Source organism: Xenopus tropicalis, chromosome 3 (genome assembly GCF_000004195.4).
Source record: "Xenopus tropicalis strain Nigerian chromosome 3, UCB_Xtro_10.0, whole genome shotgun sequence".
Classification (NCBI taxonomy): Eukaryota; Metazoa; Chordata; class Amphibia; order Anura; family Pipidae; genus Xenopus; species Xenopus tropicalis.
In genome coordinates this window covers 76,277,859-76,294,810 of record NC_030679.2, presented here as the reverse complement: position 1 = coordinate 76,294,810, position 16,952 = coordinate 76,277,859, and the positions used below count along the sequence as shown (strand labels likewise).

The following is a 16,952-nucleotide window of genomic DNA, read 5'->3' as shown; positions in this document are numbered from 1 at the left end:
TGTTTTTTGCACATTGCACATTGCACACTGCATGGGGCACTGAAAAGGACCTCTTTGCCATACTTTTGTAGTGCTGGAATAAAGTACAGTCAGTTTATGTCACTGATGTACATGGTCCTTAGATGATATGGTTTCTAACTGTACAAAAGTAGGCGCTAAACCAAACCAGTAGTGTTGCCTGTGGTAATAAATCAAATCTGTGCATTTATATCTTCTTAGGCTAATCGAACCCAATTATTAATTGGCTGCTACGTGCAACTGTATAGCGCGATTCACAACCTATGTTAATAAAGTGGCCTTATATCTACACTGCAGGATTACGACGTAAGAACCTGTTTAATACCAAACCAAAACCTGCGTTTAATTCAACATAAACAACTGTCACATGACCGAACCTTCAACGCGAAAAGGCTCTGCAGATACGTCACAGAGTACGCGCTGTACGCATGCTCACTACTCTACTTCCTGTTCCTGAGTTCCTCCCAATAGTTTCCGTTCCCGGAGTGCCCCGCGTTGAATCATGGACCATAATGGTAAGGAGAAATGTACTGTAGTGAAGTTCGATTTAATATAATTATGTATAATATACTTTTTTATTTGGAGCCGCGTAGCCTTTGCTGATATCTGAATACAGGCTGCGGCGCTGCATTATTATCGGCTTCGCGCTCGAACCCTGAGCATGGCGGAGCCTGCGCGCTGCTTTTCTGCAGGGAAAGGGATTTCCTGTGAAGGGGAAGTTTTTTTTTAGTACCGCTGTCAGTTGGAACACATTTTTTGTTTGTGTTTTGATAGCACAAAAGTTTCAAAAGTTACAGATTTGTTATGTGCAAAGTGACGACGTAATTACGCTATATTTGCCATCTTCACTGAATTACGTCAAATACGGTCTTTTTAGCAATTCAACAGTGACAGAAGATGGCGTAGAAAAATGGACCATCAATTGCACTGAAGAGTTACTAGAAACCCTACTCTACTGTATAGCACTCAGCACCAAAGTATTGATGGTCCTAAATGTACTGGAAATGTTAAAGGTTTAGCAACACAAAAAGAAAAACCTAAATGCATTTACGGATTCTGTGCACTTTTAGTAGTTGTACATTTTATTATTAACATTTATTTATAAAGCGCCAACAATCATTGGTAGAATATTATGTATACCTTTAGTCGACCTTTTGGGGTGGTAATTCTCTGTAAAAGTTTAAACCTGGATTCATACGCTTATAATTGTAGGTTTGAGTGCAAACTAAAGCCTGTAAAAGAATGAGATATTTTATATTATATATGAAATGTAATGTAGAGGCTTGAGGTTTAACAGGCCTATAATTACATGTAAATATATTTCCAATGGCACTGCTCATACTGAGGGCTGCTGTCTTAGGGCAGTGATACATGGGGCGATAAATCGCAGCGCAACAAATCTTCATTGTCGCTGGCGACTAATCTCCTTGCAATGCCATCCCACCAGCTAGAATGTAAATCGCTGGTGGGATGGAATACGCGGCGCTGCAATTTGCCGAAGTTGCCTTGAGAGGAAACTTAGGCAAATCGCGGCGCTGCGTATGCCATCCCACCAACGATTTACATTCTAGCCAGTGGGATGGCATTGCAAGGAGATTAGTCGCCCACGTCAATGGAGATTTGTTGTGCGCCAACTAACTTCCCTGCGTGTCACTGCCCTGTCGTATATAATAAAATTAATTAGCAAAAAGTGAGATTACATCTGCTTTAGAAGTTAATTCTACCATAGAACACACTAATTCAAGTTCATTATAAAGTTTGTATTGTTATTTTTTTTTTATTGTCCGTTCTAAGCTCAGGTAACTGAGAGCAGCACAGATTATCAGTTTGATTTAGTAAAACATGGATAACTACTATGGGTAAGGGGTTAAGATCTGGACCTTCTTTACTAAATAACTGTGGTCTTGGGCTGGTACAGAACTCAAAAAATAGCAGTTGTGTCCATCTGTTTCCATAGATTGGTCTGATTATTCAGTATAGTATATATATTTGGCTCAGATTATAAAAAGACATTTAAACATTAAATGAACGCAGCGGGATTGTTTTGCCACCAATAATAATTCATGCAACTTAGTTAGGATCGAATACAAAGTACTGTTTTTTTTTATTACAGCAAAAAATAAAAAAAGATAGCCTTCCCATAATTTGGAGCTTTCGGGACAATGGGTTTTCAGATTAGGGGTCCCATAACTACTTATATTTAGGATGGTATTCAGGGTAGATGATTAGATATGAAGTAAATAGAGGAATTTCATACATAGTTAGGGGTTTCTTTTCTGCCACAAATTAATCCATAAAATATCTGATTTGTTTTAGATAATGATCTACAAGGCACTAACAGTATGGGGTCCCTGAGTGGCCTGGATGTCCGTCGACGAATACCAATAAAGCTCATCTCAAAACATCCAAACAAAAGTAAACCACCTCCTCGGCCCCAAAGAAACATGAACAGAATGCCAACAAAGCCTCAGCCAGGTGAAGAAGGTATAATGTATAGGAATACAGAAGGCAGGTAGAAGCTGGGCCGGGCTTTTGCCTTAGTCACACCTTGAGCCCATCAACCATGCCATTTCTGTAAATAATCTAAAACTGTACACTTCATTTATACATAGTATTGTAGAGATTAAATGCAGCATTAATTGTGTTGCTACCTCAAATGCCTGTAACTGAAACATGTGCAATCCTTTTTTTTCAAGAAGGTTTTGATTATAATGAAGAAGAGCGGTATGAGAATAAAGGAGGTGACATGTTTAATAATCAGAGGAGATTTCCTGCTCACGTCTTTTGGGACTTTAAGGTAGGATAGCAATTTGTTAATGGAGTGATTTATTTTGTTTGTTTTTTTTAACTTTAAATATGTATGTGTTTTGGCATTTAAAAACTATTTTTTAATAATAATAAGCACTTTCCTTCTGCATATATTATCACAAGTATTTAGCGGCACACCATCCCAAAACCTGCATGCAGTGGATTAGGGCAAATGGTTAAAAGGGGGGGGGGTCACCATTTAATAAATGTTTTATACTTTAATCTATTTTATACATTGGCCTGTTCTTGACAACATTTCAACTCTGTTTTTAATTTTTTCTACCCCTTTTTGTAGATTACAGTTTTAAATGCTAAGTGGTGGTCAGGTGTCACTGACCCTGGTTAAAGGAGAAGGAAAGGCTAAGTCACTTGGCGGTGCTAAAATGTTAAGCACCCCCAAGTGACTTTAACCGCTTACCTCGTACCCCGGGCTGGTGCCCCTGTTAGGAGAAAACAGCACCAGCCCGGAGTACCTGAAACGATGCGCTTCCTCCTTCCGGCTTCGTTTCGCTAAGACTAACACAATAGGCGCATGCGCAGTAGAGTGAAAAGCTGACTTCTCTGTTAAAGTTCGGCTATTCACTCTACCGCGCATGCGCGCGCGAGCGATACAGGAAGGAGGAGCGCTGCAGTTACCCCGGGCTGGTGCTGTTGCTCTCTGAACATGGGCACCAGCCGGGGGTAAAAGGTATGCGATTTAAGTCACTTGGGGGTGCCTAACATTTTTGGCACCCCCAAGTGACTTTGCCTTTCCTTCTCCTTTAACAATAATACTGATACTTTCTCAGCCTATATCTTTATAGTTTTTTTTCTCTTTTATTGTTTCATTTCTAAAACCATTTTGCCTTATGCATGTTTTGGTCCAAATAGCAACTATATAATTTGAAATATGAAGCTGGAGAGCTGTAGAACAAAAAGTTTGAAGGCACAAAAAAAGAACATATTAACATTTTCTTAGAATACTATTGTCTTATTTAATTTTAACACTTTCATCTTATAAGTAAAAAAATAAAATGACAAAAGTTTGTTACTGAAAAATGTTTTCACATTTTCACAGCTTAATCTCATTGGAGAAAAAGAAGACACTCCTATTCATTTTTGTGACAAATGTGGCCTGCCTATCAAAATATATGGGCGGATGGTAGGTAACCCATTGTGTTAGTAATAGATGCATTATAAAATTATTGCACACCTGGATATTATGTCTACTAGAAAACTGCAAAATGCTTATGAACATACATTAGAGGTGGAATATTGAGAATGTCTTGAGAATTAATAGTATTGTATGCATACATACTACCAATCAGTAAGCACTAATCTCAAGGGGGCTGTTTTGAAGATATTGAAATTTCTACATATTGACGTAAATTATTCATTACATTTCCCAATGTACGCTGTTGTTTATGGGCTAAACAGTGCTGTAAATCAATTAAAAATTCTAATTTGACTATATCTAGTATTAAAAAATAAACAATACAAATATTAGTTAATTTTTATGCAACGTCCTTCTTACCACTGGCCATTATATTTTTCTATTGATGATTGCTTGAATGTGCATAGCAAGTCAGTTACTCTGTGCAAATATATAATTCCACTTTGCAGCAAGTCTCCCTTTGTGTACTTTATATGTAGTAGGTTAAAAACAGTTTCCAGAACGGTGGTGTATATTATAGAAGCGATGGGACCAGTTTGGATTTAGATTTTTCAGTGCTCCAAAAGGATTGTTTGTATCCAGTAAATTAATAATAGCTTTTTTTTTTTTTTTTTTTTTTTTTTTTTACTTCAGCCATTTATTTATTTGTGTATATATTGTACTTTAGAACTTATGGCCGATACAGGTATCGCACTCCTTATCCGAAAACTTATTATCCAGAAAGTTCTGAATTACAGAAAGGCCATCTCCCATAGACTCCATTTAAATCAAATAATTCACATTTTTAAAAATGGTTTCCTTTTTCTCTGTAATAATAAAACAGTACCTAGCACTAAGATATAAACTAAGATATAATTAATCCATATTGGAGCAAAAACAATCCTATTGGGTTTAATTACTGTTTAAGTAATATTGTTAGCAGAGGTAGGAGATCTGAATTTTGGAAACACCCCTTATCCTAAAAACCCCAGGTCCCGAGCATTCTGGATATAACGGGCCCCATACCTGTATATTGAAGATGCTACTTATGGTGATTATAGGGTGTAGCATGAATATTTGGACACTTGTGTTTTGCAGCATGGTCTGGTTAGCCTAACTACCATTATTTTAAGTAAGGTAGATTGCTCTCATAACAATGAGTGTGTCTACCAACACTATAATCTTTATTCCCATGCCTCCCTGTCAGTTTTATCAATAACAGCCAGATAAAACTGGAGAGAAAGGAAGGGGTATAAGTTAATTTCCTTGCATCCTATCTAGTATCCAGGGTCCAGTTGTGATATCTTGAAAACACTTCATTTTAAGATTAACTGTAAAATGACAAAGGCTGTTCATATTCAGACAATTGACCAACGGTGAATATCCCCATAAATACCAAATATGAGAGATTTTAACCCTCAGTGAAGAAATGTAATGGAATGAACAGATATGCAGAATACTGCTTGTATATCCCTTGGGGCAACCAGCATCCAGAACCACTGGTTTAATAGCACAGATAGCTATTGGCAATTGCAAATATATTAGGATCTGGCATTACTGAACTAGTGAAGTGGAAAACTTTGTTTTCTGCAAGGGTTTACAACAGTATATTTAAAACAGTAATACGTTTTTAAAATTTAAATGTATCCACCAAGTGGGGTTTGTCAACAGTGCTTGGGTAATTTGCAAAAGTTGTGAACCTATGGGCCAGTGACAGTGAATTGGAATGAATGGCACTGTAAATACTTTTTATTTAATTTTGAACCTGATCATTTTAGGTTCAGTCAAATGGGGTAGCATAAGCAAACTTCCAATATTCAAACTATGTTGGGCTTACTTTATTTGTGCTGACATTGGGCATTTTCCTTTTCCTGATATCACATATGGAGCTTTAGTAGGTTGTAGACCAGAAAAAAAGACTAACAAATTGGCAAAATGATTAATATTTCCCATGGTCTTTAGTATGTGACTTGAAGTCACAATAAATCTTTGCATTAACTGCATAGCAGTGATACATAGTCCATTATCGTGCTCAATGTTTTAGATCAATGTTGTCTAACTCATTAAGCCAGATATTTCTCATATAGCATGTGTGAGGGCCAGATAAAATAATGTCATACAGTGAAGTCTCTTAAACTTTTTAAGCACACTTCGGGCCATTTAAAGTCTTTGTTTTAAATTATAGCCTCCTTATTTGATCATAATACATTTTTTTTTTCTAATGGAAGGGTACCTCCTTTTTATATACATGGTCAGTTTAGTTTGGTTGACCTTACCTTTTGCTCATAGAAGATGATTAATACTAGCTGCTTTTTGCCAACACACTCTCTTGCTTCATAAAATGTGTAGAATACACTTATAAATTCAAATTTTAAAACCTTCTTTGTTTTCCTTTCAGATTCCATGTAAGCATGTTTTCTGCTATGACTGTGCTTTAATGCATGAGAAAAAGGCAGATAAACTGTGTCCAGGGTAAGCCTACAATTACATTTATTTCTTAGAAATAGTAGAAAAAATATTTATTTGGGGCTAAGTACTAGTGTATTATTTATTCCTCAAAAGTACCTAGCAGACGATAAGATGGATAAGTCAATATATTGCTCATAATCATTTGGTAGTTGCTTCTCTTTTGACAAAGTTAATTAACAATCGTTAAACATTAAGTATATTTATAAACATGCATGAATCCAGATTTTATTTGTTACTTAGGGTGGGTACTGTTTCCTTTATGAATGCTACATTCTCTATTTTATTTTTTAATATTATTTTAGCTGAGGGATGTTCTTATTATTCTAGTCATGTGATTTTTTTTTGATTTTTTTTTGGTTCACTTTAAATACCTTACAGGGTGGAGCTAAATGGAATGTGTATTTTGTTTTTTTTTTATTTTGTGGTGTAATGTCTCTTTTTCCCCTCCCAAAAGAACACTTGTTGAAGAAAGTACTGACACCTTTAAGCGTATGAGGTAGGTTCTAATAGTTTAGCAATTTCTTAAGTAACTGCAAAGATATGGTTAGGAATGTTTTTTTCCCCAAAAAAATATTGCAGCATATTTGCTGATGAGCTACATTTCTTGATGTTAACACCTCAACTTACTTAAGAACAGCCTTGCCACACAGAATGTGGGGATGATTTTGTTGTAATTTTATGAGCGTGATTACATTTAATTCCTGATGAGCAAGGAATCTTTTTGTTTTAAAAATATAGCAGAGTTTGTTTTTTATTATGCATAAAACATGTTTCATCCTGAAAAACTTTTGAAAGCTTTAAAATAGCAATGTTCTGGATTGCTCTTTTTATTGTTGATTAGCACTGGTTCTTTATATGAGTTCACTGAAACTGATATATTGCAATAGTTTAGTTGGGCAAGAAGTATGGTACCTATTTTCTAGAATGCTCAAAAGCTGGGGTTTTCTGGCTCTGTGAACTGGATCACCATACGTAAAGAATAACTTTAATATTAAAGCCAATAAGGTTGTTTTGCCACTAATATGGATTAATGTTATCATAGATGTAATCAAGAACAAGACATTTTTATTGCAAAAAGAAAGGGAAAAAAAAGTAACTATTTGCTATACATGGAGTGTATGAGACATGACCTGTTGTTCGGAGCTTTCTCTACCTTACAAATTAGAGATCCCATACATTTTGTTATTGCGATTTTACTTTTAATAATTGTTGGGATAGGTTTGGTGCTTTGGCAATAACTAAAGGTTCAAGGTTGTATTCTGTTAAATGAGAAAAAGAAAGTGATGCTGAAATAGATGCAAGCTCAAATCTTTGCAATTGTGAGCTCTTAATGAAAAGGGCTGTCTTTATTTCTTATATCGATCAGTATTAGCGTAGTTGATGCACATCCTTCCGCATGTTGACACTTAAAAGATATAAAACATGCAGCCCAACATTAGGTAAATTTTGCAATTAGTTTTTTTTACTGATCTGGAACGGCTTTACTGATAAAATCAAAGCTGGAATAGGAATTTAAAAAACTTGAGTTTTCCTCAGAATTTACCTGATGTTTAACAATGTATGTTTCTGTATCCATTCAATTAACTACTTTTTTTCTGTAGCTAAACAGAGACAGATTATGGCTTAGCAACCTAAACAGTTTATTCACCCACAGGGATACACTTTTGTGATTTAGTGTAGCTGTTTATCATGCTATGTAAATGACTAGGTCTGATTCAACTTGATGCAGACTGAGACTATTTCCTACATCTGATAAGCACTAAGATACCGTAAGGCAACAGTGTGGTTTGAAAAATAGTTATTCTGCAGATACAGCATGCATGCTGGAAATGTGGTGCATCAGATATCAACTTTCTTCTGCTAGCTTGAGCACTTATGGATATGATTGCCCATCTTTCACACTTGCACAGGTATGCCTAAAATGTAAAATGCCTAAGTCTCGTGCTAACGATGCCTTTGGCTATGCTGGACCTTTTAGTATGAGTAGTTGAGTTAAAGATTTTTACTTTACTGCTCAAGCATATAGTTCCAACAGATTCAAAGGAGTACTGGCAACGGACACAAGATGTTGGTAAATAGGAGCAAGAGACCCTGCCCATTAACTTTATACAGTTTGCATCATCACCCATAGTGATTCCAGTTGCTTACCTGCTACCCTGACTGGCACTTCTTCTTCTTCAAAAAAAAAAAAGCACAGCCTTGGGCACTACTTACCAAGTGCCGAGTTGCAATTTTCTTTAAATCTCGTAGATCCTCCAATTCTTGGAGGACTGTGCTCCAGGCTGGTATGTTTTTTGAAGATGGGTTTTTTTTTTTTTTTGGAACTGCTGGGGGCTACTTAAGAACTTGGCAACCTAAGTTATTTTAATGTTCCATCATTTGGTAGGTTTCTAAAGGCAAATCATTTAGCTTCTATCAATATTGTAGTCTTAAATGTTTCTAGATGGTTTTGCCCGTTAAAACTCTTGCAGCCATTAAATTATGATGTGATGTAACTGCATGACTGTTTTTAGAGTATTGCGTCAATGCCTATCTTTTTGAGGCAGCATATGCAATTATATATGCATTATTTAAAGTTCTGGTAAATTATGACATTGCATATGCAATTGTAATTTATTATAAGCCCCAACTGGCGATAATTTGAAGGTTTTGGTGGCTTTGTCTTTCAAATAATTTAAATAACTCTGATAAAGTTTAATTTGCTGGGGTTTCATTTAGAAATCCCCAATTTTAATTGTAGTAAATATGCCTCTTTACTTTTAAAACTAGGAAATTTTCATACTAGGTTGGAATATTTTTTTCATCTTACGTTAAATTAATTTGAGGAAGATTTTCATTCATTAAGAAAATGTCTCAAATAGGACATCGATGTGAATATTAGTATGTTTCCAAGCAGCATTAAGAAACTTCTGTTTTTTTTTTTTTCCTTTTCAGTTGCAATGATCCCGTTCAACGCATTGAGCAGTGTGCACGTGGCTCTCTCTTCATGTGTAGCATTGTGCAAGGTTGCAAGAGAACATATTTATCTCAAAGAGATCTGCAGGCACACATTAACCACCGTCACATGAGAGCTACCAAGCCAACTGCCCGACCTCAGCCTGAGCCAATCCATCCTCCTTTGGCCCCACCCCCAGCAGAAATCCCAGATCGCTTTATAATGCCCCCAGATAAGCATCATCTAAGTCATATGCCTCCAAAACAACATATATTGATGCCACCTCCCCCAATGCAACATGTTCCTCATGAGCATTTCAGTCAACAACATGATGATATTCGGCCCTCTCCAGCAGAAATTTCCTTAGCCCCGCCTCCACCCCGCTCTGTTAATCAGGATGCTTTCAGGATATCTACTAGACAGCATAGCAACTTAATCACAGTGCCTATTCAGGATGATTCCAATTCTGGTGCCAGAGAAACTCCTCAGGCACCTGGTCCTACTCTACATCATCCAGAGTATCCAGGCCAACCAGTGGTGGCTCATCCTCACCATATAATGCCTCCACAGCAGCACTATGCTCCACCCCCTCCACCACCCCCTCCAATCAGTCATCCAATGCAACACCCTCCTCAGGCAGCTGGGACACCTCACATGGTTTACAGCCAAGGTCCTCCACCACCAATGACAACTGCTCCACCACCAATAACACCCCCACCGGGACATATAATTGCTCAAATCCCACCATACATGAATCATCCTCCTCCAGGACCTCCGCCACCACAACATGGTGGTCCACCAGTTAATGCTCCTCCTCCTCATCATTATAATCCTAGTTCTTTGCCTCAGTTCAATGAAGATCAAGGAACTCTAAGCCCTCCCTTCACACAACCTGGGGGAATGAGCCCTGGGATGTGGCCTGCTCCAAGAGGACCACCGCCACCCCCCCGAATGCAAGGGCCTCCTTCTCAAGCCCCTATTCCAGGACCTCATCATCCAGATCAGGCCAGATACAGGCCGTATTATCAATGAAATACTTATGCTGAACTTGCTAGATGTAATCTTTTGCTTCAGCTGCAGGTTTATGGTAATGTGTATACAGTCTCTTCAGTTGTGGCTTTCCCTTTTTGGGGGTGTTGTAAGCAAAAAACACAATTTCAGTTGAACTACATGTTCTGAAAATTTTGACTTTAATCATACAGTCAGATTTGTGTTTTTTTAGATTTTGACAAACCGCCATCTTAAGATTATAACTTCTGCATTTCCTAGCAAGTGTCTCATTTTAATGATATGTTACACCCAATGTAATATAAATGTAAGTATATGTGTACAGTAGTAGTTGTTTTCCTTGAGTTGTAAGATATAACAAGTAACCGCTGTATAACATTGTAGAATTTTTACAGCCAGTAAAAAACTTGGTTTGTAAGATTAAATGTTCTGTTTTATTAATAATAAAAAAATCTTTATAGTCTGATTTACAAGCAAACTTCATAGCGGATAATGGCACTTACATTGATTAGAAAGTAGGCTGTTTATTCTGTCAGCTAGTGTCTGCCTTATTGAGAATTAAAATATTAGTTTGTAAATAGGGTTCTGACACAGCAGACAATGGAAATGGAATAGCACGGCAACAGTGTTTGCCATTCACTTTGAATATCAGGAGTTTGTAGCATTTTGTTCGCTGGTTTGGCAAAATGCAACAAATCTATTAGTCTGACATTACCTTTATTCTGTATAATATGCCTTTATTCTGTATAATATGCTTTTGTAACACTAAAACTTAGAGCCTATGTGATAAGTGGAGCTCACCACATGGAAGATGGGTGCTAGAGGTTTGGGGAATACTGCTATAATTTTGTAAGGAAGGTCCTACATTGATGCAAAAAAATCATGGTGGTATAATATCAAAATACTAAATGTTTGAAAGTAAATGTTACATCTGGGATGTTGGGGGGAAATGAACTGTACCACCATGTACATTATTTGCCATTCTTAAATAGTCTTAATTGTAAATGTTCATAATATGACCAGTGCTTACCAACATACTGAACATTAAATGTGACACACATCTGATGCAATACAGCAATAAGTATGTCTCCTTTAGTAGATTTTTGCTCTGCCATGACCAGGAACTAGCATTTCCGTCCCATCTGATATTTGAGGTTCAGTTCACATTTCATTTGTTAATCATGGCAATGTGCCAAATCTGAGAGCATTTGTCGTCTGTTTAACAAAAAATGTGTAATATTTAAACTTGGTTGCAGTGCTAAAAAGTCCTGTCCCTGGATAGTGAATCGTGTGACAAATGCATTACACTGTACATAACCTGTTCTGCTTGATCGTGACTGGAGGATAAATAAATACATCTTAATGTGAATACATCAGCTACTTAAAAGAATGTAACGACAGCAAATTAAAGTTAGTAGATTAAAGGAAAAGGAAAGGTATTGCAAAATTATTGTTACTAAAGATTCTACTTGTTGTTCCTTCTTTAATCACAAGATGTGTTTTTTCCTAATTGCTTATCTACCTGTGCATCAGCATCCTAAAGATTCTCTGTTCTCTGTAGTTTGGGAGCACGATTTTGGATCCTTGGTATGTTATTCCCCCGTGCTGTGTACATGACACATTGATGCATAGGATGTGGCCTGCATCATAATGTATTAAAAAAAAAAAAAAGAGAAACTACACCCTGAGTGTAGGTCTCTATAAAAAAATATTGCATAAAACAGTCCATATGTAAATCACTCTTTCAGCTAAATAAACCATTTTCATACACACTTGCTTTTTCAGTTGTATCTGCTATTGGATACTGCATAAAAAATGCCATTTTAAGTACTAAGGCCTACCCCCAGGCTCATACGAGCACACAAACTTTCACAAAATGGTGGCTTGAGGTAAAAGATCTAAGACTGATGCCACACGCGGCGTAGGGCTGATTTTTTCGGCAAGCGGAAAAACGCTTGCCGAAAATTCAGCCCCATGCCTGCTACTTGTGCCTGCACCCGAATGAATGGGATACGCTCTGGTGCAGGCACATGTAGCCGATATACGCATGAAAACGCAAGACTTTGCATTCTCTCGCATTTTCATGCGTATATCGGCTACATGTGCCTGCACCCGAGCGTATCCCATTCATTCGGGTGCAGGCACAAGTAGCAGGCGTAGGGCTGAGTTTTCGGCAAGCGTTTTTCCGCTTGCCGAAAAAATCAGCCCTACGCCGCGTGTGGCATCAGCCTAAAAGAGCAATATTTACTGAAATATGGTAAGATTTGTTAAAATGTCCCTTAATATTCTATAAACTGGGATTCCTGAAGGTAACGTTTCACTTTAAATTCAAGTAACAGAATAGAGTAAATACAAGTGGACATGAGAATGTTAAAAACACACGTCATGTACTGTAATTAAGTCGTCACAATAATAGCAAAAGTAGAACAATGTGCATTGAAACTATGGTTCTCTGACCCATGAGTGTCCCCCTGTATGTTCAATGTATGCACACATTTAATGGACAGCATAGTAGAATATGTTGATGCTTTATTATTGTGTTCATTTTTATTAGGTTACTCTATGTACCATTGCTCTTATATTTCACTGGTAAACATGCTGTTTAGCATTGGGGATAGACATTCAAGTTGAATAGGAAAAAGGGAATATGTTTTTATAGCAGATAAACTGTGTGGAGTACAGTAATTTTTAGTTTTCATAGACGGGCATCTTGCAATTCTTGGCTTTCTTTCGAACATAGAATTAATGCAGTCCTACGCGAAGGGTCTCTCTAGGTCAGGGGTCCCCAACCTTTCTTACTCGTGAGCCATAGTGAAATGTTAAAAGCATCACAAACATCATAAAAGTTCATGGAGGTGCCAAATAAGGGCTGTGATTAGCTATTCGGTAACATCTATGCATAGGGGGCCGATTCATCAATGTACGAGTTCGAATCCCGAATTCGGTAAAATTCGGATTAGATACGATAATTTCTGATAATCACAAATATTAAGAAAAAATTGTATTAGTCACGATAGTATCGTATTGGCGATGCGAAAGTCACAAAATTTTCGTATTCGTATTCGTATGATTGTAAATGGCTGGAAAACCTTTCCGACTTTGATCCTTCTGTGTATGATTTTGGAAGCCTCCCATAGGACCCAGTGGCACTCTGCAGCTCCAACCTGGCCCAAGGAAAGTCACAATACCGAAGCTTGAATGAATCTGAACTTTCATACTTGGCGTGACATTATGATTTTGTTGCACAAATTTTGTCACAAAGTACATAAAAGTCGCAGAAAATACACACAGTACGAAAACATGAATTTCTTGAATTCGGAACGATTGTACGTTAATAAATATGCCCCATAATCTCAGGAGGGTTTGTTTGGTGGTACATCGTGTTTTTTATGCAACCAAAACTTGCCACCAAGCCAGGAATTAAAAGATAAATAGCTGCTTTGGGGACACTGGGAGCAACATGTTGCTCACAAGCCTCTGGTTGGGGATTACTGCTCTAGGTCATTTTGTTTGGTCAGATCATTGGTGCCTGAGCAATGAGCTCTTATTTCATTTAAAAGGATGGTGTGTGACTTCTCAGAGTCAGGCTGCTGAACTGACACAGGCCCAAGTAAATTGACCACAAAGAAACTATGCTACATATACAACTTAACTTGAGCCTTCACTGTGGGGATGCTTGAAAGAATATATAAACACCCTCTGGTATTCTGTCATAAGAAGAACATTTATAGAAACTTTTCTGCTGCCTTTTCCATAGCCAGGTTAGGTTTCATATATAATAATAAAGCAATGTTTTCATAATGTTGCTTTGGCCAGGTCTGTTACAAACCATTAGTGCCAATGTGTTAATAAATATGCTATAATTTGGGTGGAGACAATACCTTCTTAGAATTTTAACCTTCATATAGTTTAGCACCTTTACCATCTTACTGCTCTCTCTTGAAAACCATGTTTTCAAGATGATATTGGCTACAATCAGGTCTATTAGGAACCAGGAGTGCTCAGGTGTTACTAAATAACAATGTGTGACAACCTGGTCAGAGTCAATATATTCTTGAAAAGTTGGTTTACCTCAACACAATAGGCCTTCTCCAATAACTCCTTGCTCCTTCCCAGTATCTGTGTTTCTTTCCTAGTCCATATTCCCCCAAACTTCATTCAGTTTTGCTCCCCCTCCATCTTTGTTCATTCAGTTAAGAAACCGTTATCCTTGTATTGAGTTTAAATGAAGGTCAGATATTGATATGTCTATGTATGTTTCTTGGATATTGCTGTCATTTAAAAGGGAGCACCTTATTTACCATGCAAATATCAATTATTTTGCTAATCAGCCCCAAAGGTCTCAATTATTTGCAGCAGTATAAACAGTGGATTGACATATTTCAGGTCCACTTAGTGCCAGACCTTTTGTAAACATTTCGTGCTCTCGCATTTTAGGGGCATTTATGGGGGAAGTGGGGGTGGCTAGTATAGGTAGGAAAACTATACAGTCATAGGAAAAAGTGTGGGAACCCCTCTTAATTCTTTGAAATGTTATCATCAGCTGAGCTTTCAAAGTAGCAACTTCCATTTAATATATAACATGCCTTATGGAAACGGTAGTATTTCAGCAGTGACATAAAGTGTATTGGATTAACAGAAAATAAGCAATACAGGTATCAGACCCCTTATCCAGAAACCCGTTATCCAGAAAGCTCCGAATTATGGAAAGCCCATCTCCCATAGACTCCATTTTAATCAAATAATGTAGAACTTATTACCTTTTTCTCTGTAGTAATAAAACAGTACCTTGTAATTTATACAAACTAAGATAAAAATCCTTATTGGATGCAAAACAATCCTATTGGGTTTAATTAATGTTTTGTTGATTTTTTTGTAGACTTAAGGTATGGAGATCCAATTACGCAAAGACCCCTTATCCGCAATACCCTTGGTCCCAAGCATACTGGATAACAGGTCCTATACCTGTATACATCATAACAAAATTTAGGTGCATAAATTTGGGCACCCCAACAGAGATATTACATCAATACTTAGTTGAGCCTTCTTTTGCAAATGCAATAGCCTCTAGACCAGGGGTCCTCAAACTTCTGACTCAAGGGGCCATATCCAGGGCCCCTCAGACTGTTGGGGGGCCAGACTGCCATCAACAGCAACCCCCCCCTGTCGCTGGCGGCAGCGGCAAAATGTGGCCCAAACTGGTCGCATTTGCCCCCAACCCCTCCCCCCGGCGCTCCCTTCGTTCCCGCTGAGTCCTACCTGCTGTCCGTCCTCCACCATCCGCTCCCTTTGTTCCCGCCCCGCTGAGTCCTACCTGCCGTCCGTCATCCCTCTCAGCTCCCCGCTGAGGCCCCTCTCTCTCCGCTGCCAGGGGTGATGAGGATGCAACGGGGGGCCGGGTAAATTCCCCTGGGGGCCCTGAGGACCATAGTTTGAGGACTGCTGCTCTAGATGCCTCCTATAGCCTTTAATAAGTGTCTGCATTCTGGATGGTGGTATTTTTGACCATTCGTCCAGTTCAGTTAAATTAGATGGCTACCAACATCATGGAACCTCCACCAAATTTGACAGTAGGTAGCAGGAGTTTTTCTTGGAATGTGGTGTTCTTCTTCCGCCATGCAAAGCCCTTTTAGTTATGACCAAATAACTACATTTTTGTCTCATCAGTCCAAAGCACTTTGTTCCAAAATGACTGTGGCTTGTCTAAATGAGCTTTTGCATACACCAAGCAACTCTATGGTGTGAGTGCAGAAAGGGCTTCTTTCTCATCAACCTGCCATACAGATGTTCTATGTGCAAATTGCGCCGAATTGTAGAACGATGTACAGATACACCATTTGCAGCATGATGTTCTTTCTTTGGTTACAGACAAGCCAAAGATCACCTCCATTCTCACAATCCTCCACATATGCCACTTCTATATTTTTGTTGGCCTGCCAGACCTGGGTTTTACAGGTTATCCTAGCTAGCCAATAAAGGTATTACATTTATACCACTTTTGTTATTTTTTATTTCAAAATGGTTACCCTGGAACATACCCCAAAGTACCAAACAGCAATCCATTTCTGAACTATAAAATAAAAAATTATGAAAATTCAAAAAAATCACCTCAAAGCATCCCCTTTCAAGCATCATATCTCCCACATAGGATTAGGTACCAAGAAAAAACATCCTAAATATGAAAGCCAAGAGTCCACTCTACAATTTGATGCCCATTGTGCATAGGATTACCAAAGTATCTGGCATTTAGAGGCCCCGGAATTCACTTTAGATACTGAAAATTCAAAACATTTTCTGCATTTTTGTGGGGTAAAAATAAAAAAAAAATACATTGACCCCCCCAAAACCACATATTTTTGGAGAGTACACAATTGGGTTAATTCAAAATGGGCACTTATGGCTTTCTACTCCAAACTAACGGGGCGCATATTTTGATGAAGTGTCTAAAAATCGCCTCAAAGCTTCCACTTTCAAGCACCTTATCTCCCACATAACATTAGGTACCAAGAAAAGACATCCTAAATATAAAAGCCAAGGGTCTATTGAACAGTTTTATGCACATTGTGCATAGGATTACCAAAG

General features: G+C 37.8%; 1 protein-coding gene across 6 annotated transcripts; it reads left to right on the top strand.

The window, feature by feature from the left end:
* The first annotated feature begins 332 nt into the window (after positions 1-332).
* cbll1 (Cbl proto-oncogene-like 1, E3 ubiquitin protein ligase) lies at positions 333-11,451 on the top strand. Of its 6 annotated transcripts, none has more exons than XM_012958650.3 (7): positions 335-533; positions 2,335-2,502; positions 2,718-2,815; positions 3,884-3,967; positions 6,357-6,430; positions 6,882-6,923; positions 9,362-11,451. In XM_012958650.3, exons 1-7 carry the CDS (start codon positions 521-523, stop codon positions 10,392-10,394), a joined length of 1,512 nt encoding a protein of 503 aa, XP_012814104.2. In that variant the 5' UTR covers positions 335-520; the 3' UTR covers positions 10,395-11,451.
* The last annotated feature ends 5,501 nt before the right edge of the window (positions 11,452-16,952 follow it).